This window comes from Nothoprocta perdicaria, unplaced genomic scaffold (assembly GCF_003342845.1).
Source record: "Nothoprocta perdicaria isolate Ctin4 unplaced genomic scaffold, notPer1 scaffold_357, whole genome shotgun sequence".
Classification (NCBI taxonomy): Eukaryota; Metazoa; Chordata; class Aves; order Tinamiformes; family Tinamidae; genus Nothoprocta; species Nothoprocta perdicaria.
In genome coordinates this window covers 518,260-538,615 of record NW_020455596.1, presented here as the reverse complement: position 1 = coordinate 538,615, position 20,356 = coordinate 518,260, and the positions used below count along the sequence as shown (strand labels likewise).

At 61.4% G+C, this 20,356-nt stretch overlaps 1 protein-coding gene across 1 annotated transcript in view; it reads right to left on the bottom strand.

Moving 5' to 3' along the window:
- Positions 1-11,889, bottom strand: part of LOC112951563 — a 14,293-nt gene extending 2,404 nt beyond the window's left edge. The window contains exons 1-7 of the mRNA XM_026044270.1: positions 11,842-11,889; positions 9,783-9,828; positions 8,173-8,812; positions 5,442-5,569; positions 3,769-3,980; positions 2,761-3,156; positions 80-139 (exon numbers count right to left, since the gene is read on the bottom strand). Of these exons, the coding sequence (XP_025900055.1) occupies positions 80-139; positions 2,761-3,156; positions 3,769-3,980; positions 5,442-5,569; positions 8,173-8,812; positions 9,783-9,804 (1,458 nt within the window). The 5' untranslated portion in view covers positions 9,805-9,828; positions 11,842-11,889. The remainder of the gene's footprint in view (positions 1-79; positions 140-2,760; positions 3,157-3,768; positions 3,981-5,441; positions 5,570-8,172; positions 8,813-9,782; positions 9,829-11,841) is intronic.
- Positions 11,890-20,356: the final 8,467 nt, after the last annotated feature.

Sequence of the window (20,356 nt, the reverse complement as noted above, 5' to 3'; positions counted from 1 at the left end):
GCCCTGGGGCTGCCCTGCTGCTGTGCAAGCTCCCCCGCCAGTATAAACCATTGCACTTGTCCCTCCCCTACACCGGCACCTGCGCGCTGTCCCGCTGCAACAGGCGCTCTGCCAAGGCAGGCGACCGTCCCCCTCCACGCTGCAGAACGCTGCTCCGCGCTGCTCTGTGTGGCAGGACGCTGCTCCTCGCCGCTCCTCGCCGCTCCTCGCCGCTCCTCGCCGCCCCTCGCCGCTCCTCGCCGCCCCTCGCCGCTCCTCGCCGCCCCTCGCCGCTCCTCGCCGCTCCTCGCCGCTCCTCGCCGCTCCTCGCCGCTCCTCGCCGCCCCTCGCCGCCCCTCGCCGCTCCTCGCCGCTCCTCGCCGCCCCTCGCCGCTCCTCACTTCAGGTGTCCCTAGCGATGTGGACAGCGCCGAGGAACCCTCCTTGTCCCTGCGAGCAAGGCTGGCCCCGCAGCAGCAGCCCCGCAAGGCACGGGCTGCCCAGGAGCGGCTCCGCGCTGAGCAACGCGCATCCCCGGGAAGCAGCGGCGGGAGCGGGAGCGGGAGGCAAAGTCCTGGCGCCGGAGAGGCGGCCGCGCGGCGCTGGCTCCTCCCGCGGGGACGGGCTCCCTCCTGCGCGCTGCCCTGCGCCCTGTGCCCGCCCCGAGCACACGGGTGCTCCGAGGGGCCCGGGGTGCCCGCCCCGAGCACACGGGCGCTCCGAGGGCCCCGGGGTGCCCGCCCCGAGCACACGGGCGCTCCGAGGGCCCCGGGGTGCCCGCCCCGAGCACACGGGCGCTCGCTCCGAGGGCACCCCCTGGCCCTCTCCTCGCGCCAGCCCTAACGCGTGCAGGCAGCTGCCCGTGTGCGTGCGGCAGCGCGCTGCAGCCGGGCAGCGTCTCTGCTGGCCGCGCTCCCATCCGCGGCTGCCGCCCCGCGAGCTGGGAAGAGCCATCCCTGGGACCGTCCCTGGTAGCACGGGGACAAGACCCCTGGGGACAAGACCCTTGGGGACAAGAGGGGTCCTGCTGCCACCAGCCTGAGTGCACCCCAAGCGTGCCGGACCCGGCACCACTGTTCCCCTCGTGTCTTTGCTCCCTGGATCTGCTGGCCCATCCTCCGAGCCCCCTGTGTTCCCAGCGGAGCACAAGTGCCGCCGTGTCCCGCGGGAGCAGAAGGAGGCATCGGCTCCTCCCTGCGTGGGGAGAGGCGGCGGCGCTGGCACGGGGGAGGCTGCACGTTGTGGGTCCCGCTTCCCACCCAGGGCTTGGGCAGCCCGGATGCCAAAGGGGCCCAGAGGCTTCCCCGGGTCTGGGAGGTGCTGTCAGCGTCCCGACTCGGCCTTAACGCCAAAGCGGCCGCGCAGAAGGTGGCTGCAAGAGCCATTGCACAGCACGGGCACTGCGGAAGGAAGGAGGAGGAACGGGCATTGGGGGGCAAGGGGTGATCTGCAACCTGCCTTGTGGACTGTCCGCATGGAGCATCCCTTGGGCTCCGTGTGGTCAGGGGAGCTGTCGGGCTGCGGTGGCGATCGGGGCCTGGCACGCCTTTGGCAGGGGCATCGGCAGAGCATCCAGTTGTTGGTTGTGGTTGTTGTTGGTGTGGTTGTTGGTGGTGTGGTGGTTGGTGGTGTGGTTGTTGGTGCAGCCCCTTTCCATGAGCCCCGAGGTTTGTTGGAGCTCACCTTGTATCCTTGTTCCTGCTTTCTGGACTCTGCTCCTGATCAACCTCCACCACAGAGTCTCCTTCCCAGCAGCTTCCACCAGTGGAATCCTAGTCCAGCAAAGGCAGCAAGGGAAACCTGGCAGCAGTGTAGAGAGTCCCTAGGGAAAGGCTGGGAGAGGGCTGGGGAGAAGCCGGATGATGGTGCTGATGCCAGCACCATCATGATGCCCATGTGGGGCTCTCGGGACATGGCTGGGTGTGAGGAGAGGCTGGGGCTGAATGGGGTGCGCTGGACTTGTGTGGGACTCCCTCTGCCGCTACCCCGATTTCTCAGATAATGAAGGTTCCTCTCGCTGTAACCCCAGGAACTTCCATATCATAGAACCATGAAATCATAGAATCATTAAGGTTGCAAAAGACCTTGGAGATGATCAAGTCCACACATAAAGCCATCCCCACCACCTGCTCAACCATGTCCCTAAGTGCCTCATCCACGCGTTTCTTCAATGCTGCCAGGGACGGTGACTCCACCACTTCCCTGGGCAGCCTCTTCCAGTGCTCCACCACTCTTTCCATGTAGAAATTCTTCCTAAGATCTAATCCAAACCTCCCCGGTGCAACTTGAGGCCATTTCCTCTTGCCCCATCCATAGTTATCCTGGAGAAGGGATTGACCCCTGCCTCACTACCACCTCCCTCCAGGTAGTTGTAGAGGGTGACAAGGGCTCCCCGGAGCCTCCTGCTCTCCACACCAAACAACCCCAGGCCCCTCCGCTGCCCCTCCAAGGTCTGTGCTCCAGCCCCTTCCCCAGCTTTGTTTTCTGCAGGGTTGCTGAGGGTGCCCTCAATCCCCTCATCCAGTTTGTTGAGCAAGGTGTTAAAGACGACTGGTCCCAACACTCACCCCAGGGAACACCGCCAGTGACTGGCCACCAGCTGGAGTTAACTCCATTCACCAGTTCCAGCCATCCAGCCAGTTCTTCATGCTGGGAAGGCTCCACCTAGGGCACAAGCTGCCGGCTTCTCCAGCAGAAGGCAGTGGGACACTATGGCAAGGCCTTACTGCGGTCTGAGCAGACCACGTGCAGAGCCTTTGCCTCATTCATCCTCCATCCAACCCATCTTGTAGATGGCATCACATTGGCCAGCGTGCAGTTGCCTGGGTCCTCCCCTTCTGACCACAGCTGCTGATAGATGATGGAGAATGGCTTGGTGGGCACTTCTGCCAGCTTCTTCAGAACTGTTGAGTGGATCCCATCTGGCCACATAGACTTGTGGGTGTCCAAGTGGAGTAGCAGCTCACTGACCGTTTCCTCCTGGATTATGAGCGGTTTATTCTGCTCTCGATAGATGTCTTCCAGCTCAGGGAGCCAAGTACCTTGAGGAGAACTGATCTGGATGTTAAAGACTGAGGCAAAGAAGGCACTAAGAACCTCAGCCTTGTCCTCATCCTTGGTGACAATGTTCCTTGTTGCACTCAGCAAAGGACGGAGGTTCTTCTTGGCCCTCCTCTTCTTGTAAATGTATTTGTAGAAACATTATTTGTTCACTTTACAGCAATGGCTGGATGGAGTTCCATCCGAGCTTTCAGCTTTCTAATTCCTCCCTACATAGCCTAGCGATGTCCCTGTTCTCTTCTGGAGTTACCTGCCCCGTCTTCCAAAGGTGGTGAACTCTTTATTCTCCAGAGTCTCAGCAATAGTTCCCTATCCAGCCAGGCCAGTCTTCTTCCCCTCCGGCTCATCCTTTGGCACACGGGGACGGCCAACTCCTGCACCGTTAAGATGTCCTTCTTGAGAAAAATCCAGCCTTCCTGGACTCCTTTCCTGTTCAGGACTGTCTCCCAAAGGACTCTCCCAACCACTGTCCTAGACCAATCTCCGCCCTCCAGAAGTCCAGCAGAGTGGTCCTGCTCACGCCTCTCCAAACTTCACTGAGAACTGAAAGCTCTGTCATTTTGAGGTCACAATGCCAAAGATGATGTCACATGGCCCACCAGTCCTTCTCTGTTGGCACAGAGCAGTCCAGCGGGGTTCCTCTCCCGGTAGGCTCGCTTGCTAGCGGTGCTAGGAAGTTATCTTCCAAACACTCCACAGACCTCCTAGACTGTTTCTTCTCTGCCGTACTGTATTTCCAACAGATATCTGGTTGAAGTTCTCTGCCAGAAGCAGCACTACTGATGGTAAGACTTCTGCCAGCTGCTTGTAGAATGCCTCATCTGTCTCTTCGTCCTGCTTGGGTGGCCTATGGCAGACTCCCACCAGGCGAGCAGCCTTGTTGGCCTTCTCCCTTGCCCTGATCCATAAGCACTTGACTTTCCCATCACCCATGTGGAGCTCTATGCAATCAAAGCACTCCCTGACGTACAATGCTGTATAGGTCTGGCTCTTCCATTCCTCTTCCCATCACAGCAAAACTAGTCAACAAAGAGGAGTCAAACAACTACTCTGTGACAAGTTTTCCATGTTCAGCCCTGGATTTTGTCTTCAAAAAGGGCAAGAGGGATTACCCAGGAAAGTACAGGCTGGTCAGCCTCACCTCCATCCCTGGTAAGGTGATGGAGCAGCTCATCCTAGAGACCATCCCTAGAAATGTGAACAAAAAGAAGGTGATCAGGAGTAGTCAGCATGGATTCACCAAGGGGAAGTCAGGTCTGATGAACCTAATAGCCTCTATGATGAGATGACTGGCTACCTGGACGAGGGGAGAGCCGTGCATGTTGTCTAGCTTGACTTCAACAATGCTTTTGGAACCCTCTCCCATAACATCCTCATAGGAAATCTCTGCAAGTGTGGTCTGGACGAGTGCACGGTGAGGTGGGTCGAGGGCTGGCTGGATGGCAGAGCTCAGAGGGTGGTGATAAATGGGGCCGAGTCCAGCTGGAGGCCTGTGGCCAGTGGTGTCCCCCAGGGATCAGTCCTGGGCCCGGTGCTCTTCAATTTGTTCATCAATGACCTGGACGAGGGCACAGGGTGCACCCTGAGAAGGTTTGCAGATGATCCCAAGCTGGGTGGAGTGGCCGACACTCCGGGGGGCTGTGCTGCCATCCAGAGGGACCTGGACAGGCTGGAGATTTGGGCAGAGAGGAACCTCATGAGGTTCAACAAGGACAAGGGCAGGGTCCTGCACCTGTGCCCGAGCCCTGGCCCAGGCTGCCCAGGGAGGCTGCGGAGGCTCCTGCTCTGGGCATCTCCCCAAGCCGCCCGGGTGCCACCGGGTGCCCCGTGCTCTGGGTGTCCCTGTGGAGCAGGGGCTGCGCTGGGGGAGCTCCAGGGSTCCCTGCCACCCTCAGCCCTTCTGGGGGTCTGGGATTTTCTCGGTTGTTTTCTCACTGACACCCAGCTGCTCTCCTCCCAGCAACGGCAGCATCTCCCTAGCTCTCCATGACGTCCAAGCAGCTCTTCCTCGCACTGTTTGCACRCCGCGCAGGGGTTGGTGTGATGTGGCCCATGACGTGCTCCAGCCGTGCTGCCTAGAGAGCCTTTGGTGCCGGGGAGAGCCTGGTGGGGCAGCCCAGGGACGGGGGAAGCGAGAGCGTGGGGCAGCAGCGGGCAGGGACAGGGCAGCCCGGCACGGAGCGGGGACGGGAGCAGAGCCGGAGCCTGGGTGTCCTTGTGGGAAGCAGCAGCCGGGCAGCGGCAAGGCGAGCTCGTTGGCCACGCCAACCTCCCTGCCCCTTGCCCGAGGCACACGGTGGGTCTGCATTGCTGAGAGCTCGCTCGTGTGTTGGTGAGAGCTCGCTCATGTGTTGGTGAGAGCTCGCTCATTTATGAGAGCTCTCTCGTTTACAGGAACTCACTTGTGTGTGAGAGCTCGCTCGTTTGGGAGAGCTCGCCTGTTTGGGAGAGCTCGCTCGTTTGGGAGAGCTCGCTCGTTTGGGAGAGCTCGCCTGTTTGGGAGAGCTCGCTCGTTTGGGAGAGCTCGCTCCTTTACGGGAACTCACTCGTTTACGGGAACTCACTCGTTTACGGGAACTCACTCGTTTATGCGAGCTCACTTGTTTACAGGAACTCTCTCGTTTCCGGGAAAAGCCTCTTTGCTGGCTGGTGGCCACGGGGCGCCAGCTGTCCTGCACATTCCCGGGCTGGACGCTCGCCCATCTCGGAGCGTTTGCAGAGGGTCCTGGCACAGCCGGCACGGCCGCCCCGGCCCCTCTGCACCCACAGAGCCCCCGGCCCCTCTGCACCCCCGGCCGGCCCCGTCGCCCGCGGCCGTGGGGGGCGCAGCACATGCGGGTGCTCCGAGGGCGCCCCGGCAGCGTCACCGCCGTCCCGGGCCCCGGGGGGCTCTTTGGGACGGAGCCCCTCGTCCCGCGTCCGCGGGAGCCCCGAGCCCTGCCCTGCTGCTCGCCCGTGTCCTGGCGGGCTCCGTGCTGCGCTCCGAGCCGCGCGGCGCTCACCGGCTGCACYCGGGAGAGCCCAGGAGCACCGGGGGGCACCCCCTCCTCCCGCTCCCGGGGCTCCCCACGGGACGGCAGCGCTGCCGAGGCCCCCTCCGGCCTCCACGCACACCGGGGCCAGGGCCTCGTGCCCCCCGGGGCGGCAGCAGTGCGAGCGGCGGCCGGCGGGAGGGTCCGCGCCCCGTCCGGGTGTCCCCGGTGCTCTGCAAGGGACCCTCTGCCCTCGCCCTGCCGCGGGCAGCTGCCGCTCGCCCCGCAGGGCAGCGCTGCCCCGGGCTGCCCCGCGCCGCCCCGCGCCCCGAGCCCGGCCCCGTGCTGCCCACGCCGGCCGCGCCGCTCCTCGTCCCACCAAGGCGCACGTGCCGCGGCGGGGATGGCCGGGCCGGGCCGGCACGGGCCGCGGTGGCCACGGCCGCTGCAGACACCCCCGAGCAGGGAAGGGAGGAGCCGGCGGCTCCGCCTGCTCCCAGTGCCCGCTGCCGAGCGCTGGGCAGCTCCTGGAGGGCACGCATCGCTGCAGGAGCGTCGCCCCGCAGGGCTCACCGYGTGAGAGCTGCCTCCTCGTGCCCAGGCGGGCGCTGCGCACGCGGCAGCGCGGAGAAGGGGGCTTTGCTCTGGGTGCTGCCCAAGCGTTCAGGAGCCCTGGGGCCACCACAGCCGGAGCGGGCACAGTGCAGAGCTGCTGCAGCCGCCCAGTGAGCCCAGGACTGCTGACGAAACCCGGCCAGCAAAGGGTGAGGGACACCCTCAGCAGCCAGGCGCTGCGGAGCTGGACACTAGACTGTGTGTTGGACAGATTAGGGGTTGACCTGCTGGAGAGCAGCTCCACAGATAGGGACCTAGGAGTCCTGCTTGACACCAAGTTACTTACGAGGCAGGAGGGTCCTTGTGGCCAAGGAGGCCAAGGGGCTCCTGGCTGCACCAGGAGGACGTTGGCAGCAGGRCAGGGAGGGGATCCTGATCCTGCCCCTCTGCTCAGCCCTGGGGAGGCCAAACCTGGAGCACTGGGGGCAGCTCTGGGCCACTCGGGACAAGAGGGACATGGAGCTTCCAGAGGGAGTCCCGTGAGAAGAAACAAAGATAATGAAGGGAGTGGAGCATCTCTTGTGTGAGGAGAGACTGGTGAGCTAGGCTTGCTTGGCCTGGAGAAGAGAAGATTGAGTGGGGATCTGATCAACATCCTACCCAAGGGGAGGATGGAGGGAGGAAGGGGCCGAGCTCTTCTCGGTGGTGGCCAGTGGCAGGCCAAGGGGCAGTGGGGACAAGGTGACACCCAGCAGGTCCCATCTCCACGGGAGGAAGAGCTGCTGCACTGGGAGGTGCCCGAGCCCTGGCCCAGGCTGCCCAGGGAGGCTGCGGAGGCTCCTGCTCTGGGCATCTCCCCAAGCCGCCTGGGTGCCACCGGGTGCCCCGTGCTCTGGGTGTCCCTGTGGAGCAGGGGCTGCGCTGGGGGAGCTCCAGGGGTCCCCTCCACCCTTAAGGACCCTGGGGTTCTGTGTCCACGGCCGCGAGGAGCGGGACGTCTCGCTCGCGGGTCGGAGCGCAGCTCACGACAGACACGGCACTCCGGGGCCCCGGGGCAGCCCGAGTGCCCGCCCAGCCCCGGCGCGGCTCCCGCGTCCTCCGTCGGGCACAAGGGCTCCGTCACGGACTGACCCTTCTCAGCACGGCGAGGCGCAGCGTTTATTGAAAGCTCCTTCCGGCCCAGCAATTACATACAATTAAACAATTACAGCCACGCCCAGGGGTCATAATGCAAGGCCTGTTATCTCCCGGATCAGGCGTTTCCGCTCGTTTTAGCCTGTCCGCGCCTGACGCCTGATAAGGGTGCTGGAAAGCACCGCGCCCCGCCAGGGCCCGACCATCTCCCCGTCTCCAGCAGGGCAGCCGGTCCCGGAGCGATGCCAACACGCAGCCCGAGGGCGGCAGAGCAAAACACGTCCCCCGCTGTGGCCCTGCCGGGGCCAATGCCCAAACGAGCCCCAGAGATCGTGGGAAAGAGCCGTGCAGGACTTAAAGGCTGACAGAAAGCAACACTAGGAAAGGAAGGAGAAATTGTGGGCTTCAGAGAGCAGTGAAAAAGGCAAAATGAAGATGTTGTTTCCTGTGTAACAGAATCTTCGTCTTCTAAAGTATAGTACAAAACCTTCGAAAGACTCCCCAAATATCTTCCTTCATCATTTCTTGTGTGTAGCACGGATTCTCAGAGTTAGCTGCTACCATCCCATCAATCATACTAATCAGCGTTGAAACCTGCTTATCATTTTTCTCTGCATCTTTGTTACAGAAAACAACGGTCCTGTTTCCAAACTTTGCTTTCAGCTCCTTGAGATACGGACTGCCTTCTATGAAACTCTCGATATCCTCCGGCTTCTGAAGCTCTTCTCCTCGGGTGAACAGGAGGATTGTGTACCTCTGTGCCTCAAAGCGCAGGATCTTTGCTATCCAGGCAGCCACTTCCTTCTCTTCGTTCGTGATTCGGCCCAGCTGCATCACCAGAAGGATGGCATGCACCCCCGGGAAGAGGTGGCGAATGGCGTCTTTAATCTTTTCCGCCACCTTTTCATTGGTTTCCCTGGTATCGAAAAGGCCGGGAGTGTCGATGACAGCGATTTTCCTTCCCTGAAAACTTCCTTCTGCTTTGGAGCAACCCCTCGTCACCGCGTGCGGCGCTACCTTGGATTCGAAGGCTGTGCGGCCCAGGATGGTGTTCCCCGTGGCGCTCTTCCCGCTGCCAGTTTTTCCCACGAGCAGGATGCTCAGTTCGGTCCCTGGGGGAGCAAAGGGGGACGCGTGTCCAGCCCCAGCGCCCAGCGCCCCGCGCAGCAGGGCCGGTGCCCCGCGCGGTGCCAGGCAGAAGGGGGCAGAAGGAAAAGCCCTTCTGGCATTGCTGGACCGGGATGCCCTCGTGTCCCGTGTTGGCAAGGTCTAACCGAGCTCCCGGAGCCGAGATGCAGGGCCCGGCTGGGGGTAACGTGCCCACCTCTGCCATGGGGCCTCCCTTGTCATCCGGCCACCCCGCAGGTCAGTGCCACCCTGACTGGCTGCTCCCAACACTGCGGGGTGCAGACCCTGCCCAGGGCTCCTGCGAGCCGGGCCCAGGCGGGCTCAGCGCCTCCCAAGAGGTTCTCCCCGCGCTCAGAGCCTGGGCCCACCAGCCCTGGCCCAGGGCTCGGCCCTTCCAGGCCTGGCCTTAGCCGGTCATTGCTGTGACAGCCCGGGACACAGAGCCGGCAGGTACCGGTCGCCTCCTGATGGGCTCCCGCTTCCCTGCATCCCGCGGCGCCGGCAGCGCTCCCGCAGCACCGGGACCTGCCGCGTGGCCCCCACACTTCCCACGTCTCCCAGCAGCTTTGTGCCAGGGCTTTGGCCACCCCTGCCCCGAGCTGGGCGCTGCCTTAGAACAACCTAGGGGCTCCCCGCGGCAGGCACGAACACGGCGGGGTCTGGGGGCGACTCTATACACCATGTTGTGCCTCGGGCTGCATCACTGCAACCCCATCTGCCTCGGGAAATGCAGGAATAGAGGTGGGAAGCTGAGAGGTAATCCCAGGAAACCCTCGAGCCCACGCTGTCCACAGGTATTCTTGCAAGTCCTCAAGTTTTTCTCTTTGCACAGAGGTGGAAAATACAGTTATAAATGCAAACCTGGCTTTAAATTTTCCTAATGCACCTAAATGCACTCAGAGAGAAGCAGAATGAGTCGCTGGCTTGCCAACATCCCCAGGCTAAACAGCTCACCTTTGAACTCGCCGGCTGCCATAATGAGTCCCGTCCGGAGGAGAGCCTGAAAGCAGAGAAGACAGAGAGGTTTTAAGCACAATTTGCAAAAAAAAAAACTGCCTTATTTCTGCTCCAGCAGCAAGAGAGATGTTAGACAACCACTGGGGAGGCGAGGCTGCAAGATGCTGTGGGTGTGAGTGCACAGAAAGAGGCAGCTCTACAGGTGGTCAATGCACCGTGGCGTCCACGGGCACCTCCCTGAGCCGGGAGCCCCAGGTTTCCCTGCCCCGCGGGGCCGCGGCGCGTTCCTCCAGCCCCGTGCGGCGCAGGGCATCACCAGGGCTCTATCGTGAATGATTCTAATCATAACAATTACTTTAAAGCTTGTTTTAAAAGATTATAATATTACAACTACAGAATGATGACATTGCAATTACGCCCAGAGTAATCAGAATAATTAGCATAACATTTGCACTACAATTAATACGTTCTCTCTATACACACAAAACACTGGTTTTTACCTGGAAACACAAGCAGCCCTGTAATCAATTTACATTAGTCCCTTGTAAAAGGAAGCTAATAGGCATTCGGCTGAGGAATAAGGCAGAATCTTGGCACAAATCTTGTGGAATAACACACGATGACATTGAGAGCGACACGCACCGGGCACCACGACCGGGGCTGTTATGGGTGGGTATTCGCCGGAGCAGCCAAGCTGAGCCCTAGCTCTTGCTCAAAGAAGACAGGGAGAAGTGAGAATAAAAGGCGGCTTTGGGAAGCCTGCAGTGCAGAAAGGCATCAAGGAAAAGTTGGGGCAGGACAACAACATCACACCCGCTTGGATGAGAGCTGGGATCGTCCTGCTGGCGCCGAGCGACTCGGATCGGGTGGGAAAGAGCCGCGGGAGCCGGTGCCACCGAGGTCGCGCCTTGGTGAGAGCCACCACCGGCGGCGGCACCCTGAGGGCAGCGCCGTCCGCGGCGCCCGTGGCCGAGCAGAGCCACTCCAGCTGTGTCTGCGGTGCCCAGCTCCTCCCCACGCCAACGCCACGGCTCCTCCGAGAGCCCTCGTGAAAGCCTTTCGCTTTCACTAGCCCCGCGGAAGCGGCGGCGGCGAGGCCGCTCGCTCGGAGCCCGTCTCACGCAGCCCGTCTTCCTGCACAGCCCCCCAGCCTCTCCCACGCCTCGCAGCCCTGCGCCAGCAACGGCACAACCGGGAGTCACTCCGGAGCAGCGGCTCCAGCTCCTGCTTCCTAAGGGCACTGGGAAAGGGCAGGGAGAGGACCCTGAACCTCCAGCCCGTGGGACTGATATCCCCAGAGATGAAGCCAACGCCACCCTTCCAGGCAGGGCGCACACGGGAAGAGTCCCAAGAGACTCTGAGCCGGGACGTCCTTCGCCCGCCCGTGGCACTGGGCTCCGCGCGCCTCTTTTCTGCTGAGTCTGCAGGGCTGACGCTGTCCCGCTGCCCAGGGAGCCGGCACTGCCACCCAGGCGATGGTTTCCCGGAGTTCAGCGCCGCACTTACCAGCAGCGATCCAAGGAACCAGCTAGAAACCCTGCGGCAGCTGGGAAACAAAAAAACAGAACAAAACCAAAACCAAAACCTCTGCAGTATTCGGCAGGAAGAGGCTCCTTAGTGTAAAACAAAGAATTAAGAATAGCTTAAAAAACGGTAAGTACGCGAGAGATCCATAGGACAAACTTACAGGAAAATAGTTTGGAAAAGTGCTTTGGATATAAATAAATATGTTTTTTCCCCAAAAAACACTCTGTGAGGGCAGGGAAATACCCTCTCGTTCCTTGACTAGGATATTTTTAGGGCAAAGACATCATCAGAAGTTCAGATATGACCCAATGTGCACTAAGAGAACAAACCAACTTGAAAAGGAATAGTTTGCTAAATTAGCCTTCCAGAAACGCCACCAAAATTTCCACTTTATCCTGATTTTCTAATCTTTTTTGGAAAGAATAATTGGCTGAGTCTTAGTAATAATGCAGCTCACAGCTCACATTCCATAAGTGCCTACTTGTCCCTAGGAAGAGCTGCAGCATTTAAAACAATTAGCAAACAGTACCTGTGTATTTTGCCTTGGAGATTGGACTCTGCAGCTTCCGATTATTATATTTTCCCTCCGCAGATGCAGTGGCTGCAGTTTACCCAAGTGCCACGGATTTGTAAAGCGCACTGTGGGAGGAGATCTCCCCGGACGGCAAATCAGCTTCCCCGAACACCCTGACCTCAGCTCATGGGTATCATGAAAAAAAATCGTGCCCGGCCCTCTCACCCTTTAACCGTACAGTGTGCACAACAGTCGGGCAAATCGGGGAAATGTCACCCCCTCACGGGACACATTGCAGCTGAGCAGTTCTTCTCCTCGCTGCTCCACCTGCAGGCAACACTTCAGCTCCGTCTCGTGTCCTTCGCACACGAACCGGGTTGGTAAATCTGCTGGCTCCGTGGATTCAGGAGCATTTTACTAGAAGAAGCTTTGACTCCAAAGGTGCCACATTGGGTGCCTACAATAAAACAGAGTTTTACAAAAAATAAAATAAAATCTTGATGGAAGATACAGACACTTGATGGAAGCCTGCATCAGGAGGCTTCTCCTCCTGCATCAGGAGGAGCGTTGCCAGCAGGTCAAGGGAGGTGATTCTGCCCCTCTACTCAGCTCTGGTGAGGCCGCACCTGGAGTACTGTGTGCAGTTCTGGGCACCCCAGTATAGGAGGGACATGGAGCTTCTGGAGAGGGTCCAGAGAAGGGCAACCAGGATGATTAAGGGAATGGAACATCTCTCGTATGAAGAGAGGCTGAGTGAGCTGGGCCTGTTTTCTCTGAGAAGAGACGGCTCCGAGGGGATATGATTAATATGTATAAGTTCAGGAAGGRAGAATGCAGGGAGGAAGGGGATAGGCTGTTCTCACTGGTGGCCAGCGATAGGACGAGGGGAAATGGCCACAAGCTGGAGCACAAGAAGTTCCGTCTCCAGGCGAGGAGCAACTTCTTTACTGTTAGGGTAACAGAGCAGTGGAACAGGCTGCCCAGGGRGGTTGTGGAGTCTCCTACTCTGGAGGTCTTCAAAACCCGCCTGGATGCCACCCTGTGCCACATGCTSTAGGTGTGCCTGCTTGAGCAGGAAGGTTGGACTAGATGATCTGTAGAGGTCCCTTCCAACCTTAAATATTCTGTGAATCTGTGAATCTGTGAAGCCATCAAGCAGCAGCACCTCCATGCCAGTGGGCGCTGGGAAACGCTCACGGTTCTCACGCAGAACGACTGTGAACGCTGAGGTCCATCTAGCGGCTGCTTCTTGAAGGCAGAGCTTGGGGCAACCGGGCTATGAGGGATCCCAGAGAGGGCTGGATGGGGTAGAGGAGAGAAGAAGAAGCTGCAGTCATTAAACACAACCCGCCACAGAACCAAGGTTGGGACTTGGCACCGTGGAGATGTCCCTGTCCCGCCTTGCTGGCGGCCAGCCCCGGTCCTGCAGTGACGGGCACAGAGAGGAGCTCTGTCGCACACAGGCAGGTTCAGCCTCTCCCCAGAAATGCAGACGAGTTCCCAGAGCAGAACGAATGGAAGGGTCTGGATTCTTTCTGCTGCTTCTTTCTGCCACCCCCACCTGGAGAGACATCTGTGTAACCCACCCAAACGATCCCGGAAAATAACTCGGAAACCTGGTAGAGAGGGTGGCACGCAGTGTTCTGGGTCTTCCCAAGCAGCCATGTCCACATACCCCCCCAGATCCCGCTACAAAACACGTCTTAGGTGCCCAAACAGGACACAGGACCCTCTTGCCCAGATACTCCTTCTGAGCCGCTTATCCCATGGATCCGAACATTCCTAGGCCGCCGCGTGCGTGAGCAGAAGTGCCCTACACAACCTGTTCCCCGCTCTACGAGGACGCAGAGGGTGTCACCCGCTCTCCACGAGCCCTCCTGTACAATCGCCTCCTCCCGCCGCAGCCGGCTGTCTGCGCACCCAGGATTCAAAGTGTAGCAGTGACACAACCCCCTTCGTAACTGGCTGTAACTAACAGCTAAGGGCCCGGAGGGAGTCTGTAGAGAGGGGAGAAAAGTACGGTACTTAACTTAACTTAACTTAACTTAACTTAACTTAACTTAACACAGGCGGGGCCCTTAGGACGGGGTTTTGGTGGCTCAAACACAGCTGTGGGAAGACGCAAAGTCCTGTGAAAGAAAAGCGCGGACTAGCGAGGCTGCCCGTTCAGACAGGGGCAGGACGGGAGTCATGGCACCGGGTGGCAGCACCGAGGGAGCCGCAGGCAGCACCCAAGGGTGCCGAGGAGCCGGCCCACGTTCCGGCCATGACTCCTGTGGGGGAGGCGCCCACCTGCGGCCACCTTTTGCACCCGCGGGTCAAGGGGCTGCTGCTGTGTAGGGGCACGCAGCCATTGCAGGGCCTTGCTGCACCCCGTTAAGGACGCGCACAGGAAGCGGCTCCAACGGGCGGTGTCACGGCGCGGGGGGCCAGGCCGCGGACCCGGTCCGGCCATTCCCGGGCCCGTTCACCGCGGCCGCGGGATCGACCCGCGCAGGCCGAAGCAGGCCGCGCGGTGGGGGGGGGCGCTGTCGCCATGGCAACGCGCATCCCCCCCCTCCCCCCGCCCCCAGCAGGCACCACGGCCAGCCAGGCAATGGCGGCACCGACTCGGGGCAGCGCACAAGATGGCCGCGCCCATGCGGCTTTTCCGGTCACGTGACACGCGCCCGCCTGAGGGGCGGGGCGAATCGCTGGCACGTGTCAGGCGGGCAAAGACGGGCCCCACCGTCACGTGGCGTTGCTGGATTCCGGAAGGGGGCGGGGCTCCAGACGGAAGCGCGTGATGGAGAGTGGCAGGAGGAAGCAATTCGCACGGGAAGCGCCCGGGGGCGACTTCCGGGGCAGCGCATCACGCGGCCTACTTCCGGCCCGGAGCCCGAGGCGGCCGGGCGCACCGGAAGCCGAGGCTCGACGCCCCCCCCACCCTCCGCCGGGGCTTCCCCGCGGGTCATGGCGGGACAGGCGCAGGTAGGAGCCGGCCCCGCCCCCCGGGACCGCGGGGGGGAGGGGCAGGCTGCTCGGTGGCGTGTGACCCTCTCTATGGTAGTGCCCCTGCGCTGCCCCCCTTGCCCCTCCTCTATGGTATTGACCCCCCCACACCATATCCCACCTCTCTATGGTAGTGCCCCCAACCCGCTCCGTGTCACCCCACTCTATGGTAGTGCCCCGACCCCCTTGTGTCGCCCTCTCTATGGTTGTGCCCCTGCGACGCCCCCCCTCTTGTCCCATCTCCATGGTATTGACCCCCAACAAGTCACCCCTCTTTATGGTAGCGCCCTGGCCCTCTCTGTGTCACCCCTCTTCATGGTAGTGCCCCTGTGCCCACCCCCCTTGACCTCCTCTATGGTATTGACCCCACCATATCCCACCTCTCTATGGTAGCACCCCAACCCACTCTGTGTCACCCCTCTTCATGGTAGTGCCCCTGTGCCCACCCCCCTTGACCTCCTCTATGGTATTGACCCCACCATATCCCACCTCTCTATGGTAGCACCCCAACCTGCTCCATGTCACCCCTCTCCATGGTAGTGCCCCTTTCCCCTCCTCTTGTCCCTCCTCTATGGTATTGACCCCCCACCATGTCCTACCTCTCTATGGTAGCACCCCAACCCACTCCGTGTCACCCCTCTCCATGGTAGTGCCCCTGCGCCACCCGCTTTGTCCCATCTCCGTGGTATCGACTCCCTCACCGTCCCCATGTGGCCTGTGGGTGCCCGGGCTCGGGTGGGCTGAGCCCCAAGCGGGCGTCCCGGCCCTGGCTCACCAAGGAGGGACTCACAGAGGCCTCCGGAGCCAAGGGACTCCGCAGCGCCGCTCTCCAAGGGCCCTCACCCCGGCCAGCCCCGGAGCGCAGATCCCGCGGGAAGCGCCGCTTCCGGCCCCGCTGCGTCCCGTTCGGCCCCTTTCCCCGGGGACACCGTGGAGCCGCGAGCCCCGCGCGGTGAGCGCCACCCTTGTGTCCGGCAGGAGCCCGTCACCTTCGAGGACGTCGCCGTGTACCTGAGCCGCGCCGAGTGGGAGGCCACCGAGGAGTGGCAGAGGGAGCTGTACCGCGGCGTCATGGTGGCCAATTACGAGCTCCTCACCTCGCTGGGTACCGTGCGGCGGCGGCGGCGGCGGCAGCGGGCGCCGTGCGGAGCGGGGCAGCCTCCGTCGGCATCGCGGAGGGTTTACAAGGGACGCCAGGCAAAGGGTTGAGCCCCTGCTGTGGGCACAGAGAGAAGCAGGGGCTCCCCGCACCGGGACCTGAGCCGTGGGGCTGGGCCCCACAGCGCTGGCAGCGGCCCGAGCTGGGGGTCTGCTCACGTGGGGGCTCGGGGGGCTCCTGCCCTCCCGCAGGGCTGGGAGCTGCTCCCGCCCGGGGTTCTCCGGCCGCAGCCCCTGCGCTCCGGGTGCAGGACAAGGTGCTCCCGCGCCAAGTCGCTGCTGTCCCCTCCTCAGGCTACCCCGGCCCCAAGCCCGACGTCCTGTACCGGCTGGAGCGCCGGGAAGAGCCGTGGGTGTCCACGCCGCAGAGCCCGGTGCTGTGGGACGGACCCGCCCAGCCAGGTGAGCGGAGCGGCCCTCGCAGCCCCAACAGACCTCGACTGCAGGGACCCCCCAAAGGCGGCCCCGGGGTCCTGTGCCCCTCGTGGGGCACCCGAGTGTCCCACTCGCCCCCCGTGCCCGCCGCCCTGCCCTGCGCGCGCCGGCGGCGGCTCCGGCTGCGCCCACGCGGAGCGGTGCCGGGAGAACGGAGGCCGCCGCCGTCCCCGTGCGGAGCCCGCGGGGCCGCAGCCCCCATCGTGTCCCCGCGTTTCGGGAGCACCCTGCCCCGCTGGGGAGCTGACGCCGGGCTGCCCCCCTGCAGGCGCTGGTGGCGGCACGGGGTGGCCGCTGGAGCGGCCTGGAGCCGGCGGCCTCTGCGTGCGGCACGGACGGACGGAGCGCCCCCGGCCCGGTGAGTGCTGCTGTCCCCTGCTGTCCCCTCGGAGCTGCAGGCTGGACGTGACCCCGGCCTCAGCCCCCTCGGCGGCCTGCAGGGATTGCAGGCTGCGCGGGGCCCTCCCGCGTCCTCAGCGTCCGGGAGGAAGGCCGACTCCTCACCATCCTCTCCGCAGGCGGGCGGTGCACGCAGTGGCGGCTCCGCTCTCGAAGGCTGCTGAACAAGTTCCGAGGTGTTGGCGGCGGCGGGCGGCCGGAGACGGCGGCAGCCCACGGAGGGACAGTGCCACCGGCAAACCGGGACGGGAGCAGATCCTGGCCTGGGAAGGAAGCAGAGGACAGAGCAGAGCAAGAGGTTGAGCCAAACCCCACCCAAAGCACAGCGCTCCGACTTCATCCCGTGATGGCAGAACAGAGCAAAAACCCCAACTCTCTGGATTGCGTGTGTGGTGACCCGGAGGGGAAGCTTCAGAGCGGCGTCCAGAAAACCCCGTGCCCCTCTGAAGAAGCGGGGCTTCACCTTGGCGATGGGAAACAGACGATCCAGGCTCTGGACGAGGTCATTTTGAAAGACCACTGTTACTCGGCCAGGAGCAAGAGCCAGCCGTGGAGCAGCGCTCTCCTCCTGCACGTGCTGCGAGAGCACGACTACGTGCGCATCGGCAGGGACGTGGCCGCGGCGCTGCGAGACCACGAGTACTGCCAGGCACAGAGGAGCGGCGGCGGGGCCCCCGCGGGCGGCGCGCGGGCCGGCCGAGGGGCCCGTAAGTCTCGCGCCGCGACTCGCAGGCTGCTCAAGCGAAAAGCCCCCTTCCACATGCAGCAGCTCATCAGGAAGGCCAAGCGGATCCTGTGGCGTTACAAGCGTTTTGTCAGCAAGAGGCTGCGCTTTCGTCGCGGCGCCGCGAACACGGCGGCTGAGCCCCTCGGGACAGAAGTTGTGTCTCCCGCTGGGGCAGAACGCAGCCCCGCGGAGGGGCTTTGCGGGGCGCTTCGCCCTCCTGTGCAGCAGCAGACTGTCCCCGCCGAGGCGCAGAGTGGAGGCAGCGCCCGGGAGAGCGCCCTGGGCGCCCGGCACGGCCCGGCCGCGCTGCCGGAGCCGGGCTTGGCCGCCGCGCGCAGAGAGCAGGCGGCGCGCCCCGTGCTGCGCGTGGAGCACGTGCTGCGGCGCGCGAGCCCCGCGCGCAGCCCGGCCGCCAAGCTCCTGCCGGGCGCCCTGCACGAGGCGTACAGCACGGTGCTGCGCACCGTGGATCGCATGCTGGAGTGCGTGTGCCAGGCCTTCGAGCTCGGCGGCTACGGCCACGCCAAGGACGCCTGGCCCCTCATCATTCAGATAGACAGTTGATGGCCAAGAAGAAGGTTTGGCTGCTCTGGATGCCCTCCGAGGGGTCAGTTAGGCCTTGCCCTGCGGCAAAACCTCCTGAAGGGTTTTAAGGAAATGGTGTCCGATTGGTGTCCGAAGAGGCAGCAGGCTCAGCCTGCTGGTCACAAGGTCATCGCGGGGAGATGCTCAGGAGCAAAGGGCGACCGGCGACAGGAGGGAGCAACACGGATAGAAGAGGAAAACGTGTCGGGGAGAAGCGGGGATAAAGGGCGGCCGCGGGTCGGGACGCTCTTCCAGCCACGCTCGTCCTGATCACCGGGGTCGTTTTTCCGTCTCCTCCTTGAACTCTCTGCACAGTTTCCTCCCGCACGAGCGTGCTCTCGAGCCCGTCCGCGTGCGAGACAAGCGAGCGAGCTGAGGAGCAGCTGCGGCTGCGACGCGCCCCGTTGGGGAAGGGTCCCCGGGGTGCTCCGGGGCGCCGTGCGCCGCCCTCCATGACACTCAGCTCCGCGCCGGTGCAGCCAGCACTCTGGATGCGCCCCCACTACTTATTTATTCAGGATGAAGGAAGGTTTTAGAATGCATTAATGCTCTGCTATAATAGTAAATTGATTTTCTTTTTTTTTAACTTGGGTTTGTTTTCTTTTGGACGGATTTTCCAGCTATTGTTGTTGTAAAACTGAAAAAAAAAAAGAAAAAAATGAAAAAAAAAATTGAACCCAAAATCATGACCCCTCCACCCTTCACTTTCCAAAAGGATCCCCAAAAAGCAGCCCTAGTTAGTACTAACATGAGTACTACCACATTAGTAGTACCACGTTACATGGCATTAAGGCTGCAAATAGATGTCTGGGGTCCTGCCTAGGCCCAGGCCTAAGGCAAAGCTCCCTAAACGGAACGTGAGAAACTGCCAGCAGTGACATGGGAAGTTGCTGGACGTGGGAGATGCCCAGGAGGGAAGGGGTGGAAGTTAAAGAACATCTTGTGAAGGGTGGCTGGATTTCAAAGGTGGTTATTGGGGAGAAATGGGGAAAATCACTAAATTTGACCTGTAATTGTAATGTGGGAGGTGGTCTTTGTGCCCTTTGGAGAGGGGAGCCTTGCCAGACCGGTAGTACCTAGGGAAGCGCAGCACTAATTTCATACAAGGTCAAGTTATTCAGGGGCCAAGTAGCCAAAAAAAGCCAAATTTGGATCTGAATGTAGCAAAACTCGATCCAGTGGGGGAAAAAGTAAGGGTGGGATATCTATTTGTGAGAGGAGGACGAAGGAGAAGAAGCTAGAACAAGAAAATAGAATAATTAAATGAACAGAGACTAATTAAAGAGAGGAAAAGCAGAAGAAGGTGATGAGGACTGTTCGGGAGTCTGTCAGACACAGCTGGTAGTAGGTCAATAAATCCACATTTTCCCTGTGGTTGTGTCTGACTTGATGTCATCAGAAGGAATGGGGGGATCTTCCCTGGTGCTGGGAACAGAAGCTTGGGAGTTATCACCGACACCGATAAGGGAATGCTTGAAATGGCACCTGGGAAGCCCTGGAGATGGCACCTAGCAGCACAAGCTCTTCCCAGGCTCCCTTCGCAGGTGTCCTCTGCTTTGGTGGTCTCAGGGTAGAGGAGCTGCACGGCAAGCAGGGAGTTGGGGCACAATCGGGTCATGCTATGAGTCACTCTCCTGTCTGAGGACCAGAAGGAGCCCTTCCTGTTGAAAGATGAGTGTTAGCGTGAAGTTTGCCACAAGTGACACCGTCACGGTTTAGCAGGATGGTGTTGAGGGGCTTCCACTTGGACCTGATGATCTCAAAGGTCTTTTCCAACCATGATGATTCTATGATTCCATGTGATTCTGTGTCCGCAGATGTAAACACTGTTACCAGCTCTGCCTGTCATGGAATCATGATGGTTGCAAAAGACCTTGGAGATCATCAAGCCCGACTGCAAACCCATCCCCACCGCCTGCTCAGCCATGTCCCTAAGCGCCTCATCCACACGTTCCTGGGACACTGAAAGGGACGGCGACTCCACCACTTCCCCGGGCAGCCCGTTCCAATGCTTGACCACTCTTTCCATGTCGAAACTCATCCTGATATCCAACCCCAACCTCTCCCGGTGCAACCTGAGGCCATTTCCTCTCGTTCGATCCATAGTTGATCTAGAGAAGGGTCGACTCCACCTCAGCACAACCTCCTTGCAGGTAGTTGTAGAGGGTGACAAGGGCTCCCCGGAGCCTCCTGCTCTCCACACCAAGCCACCCCAGGCCACTCAGTGGCTCCCAT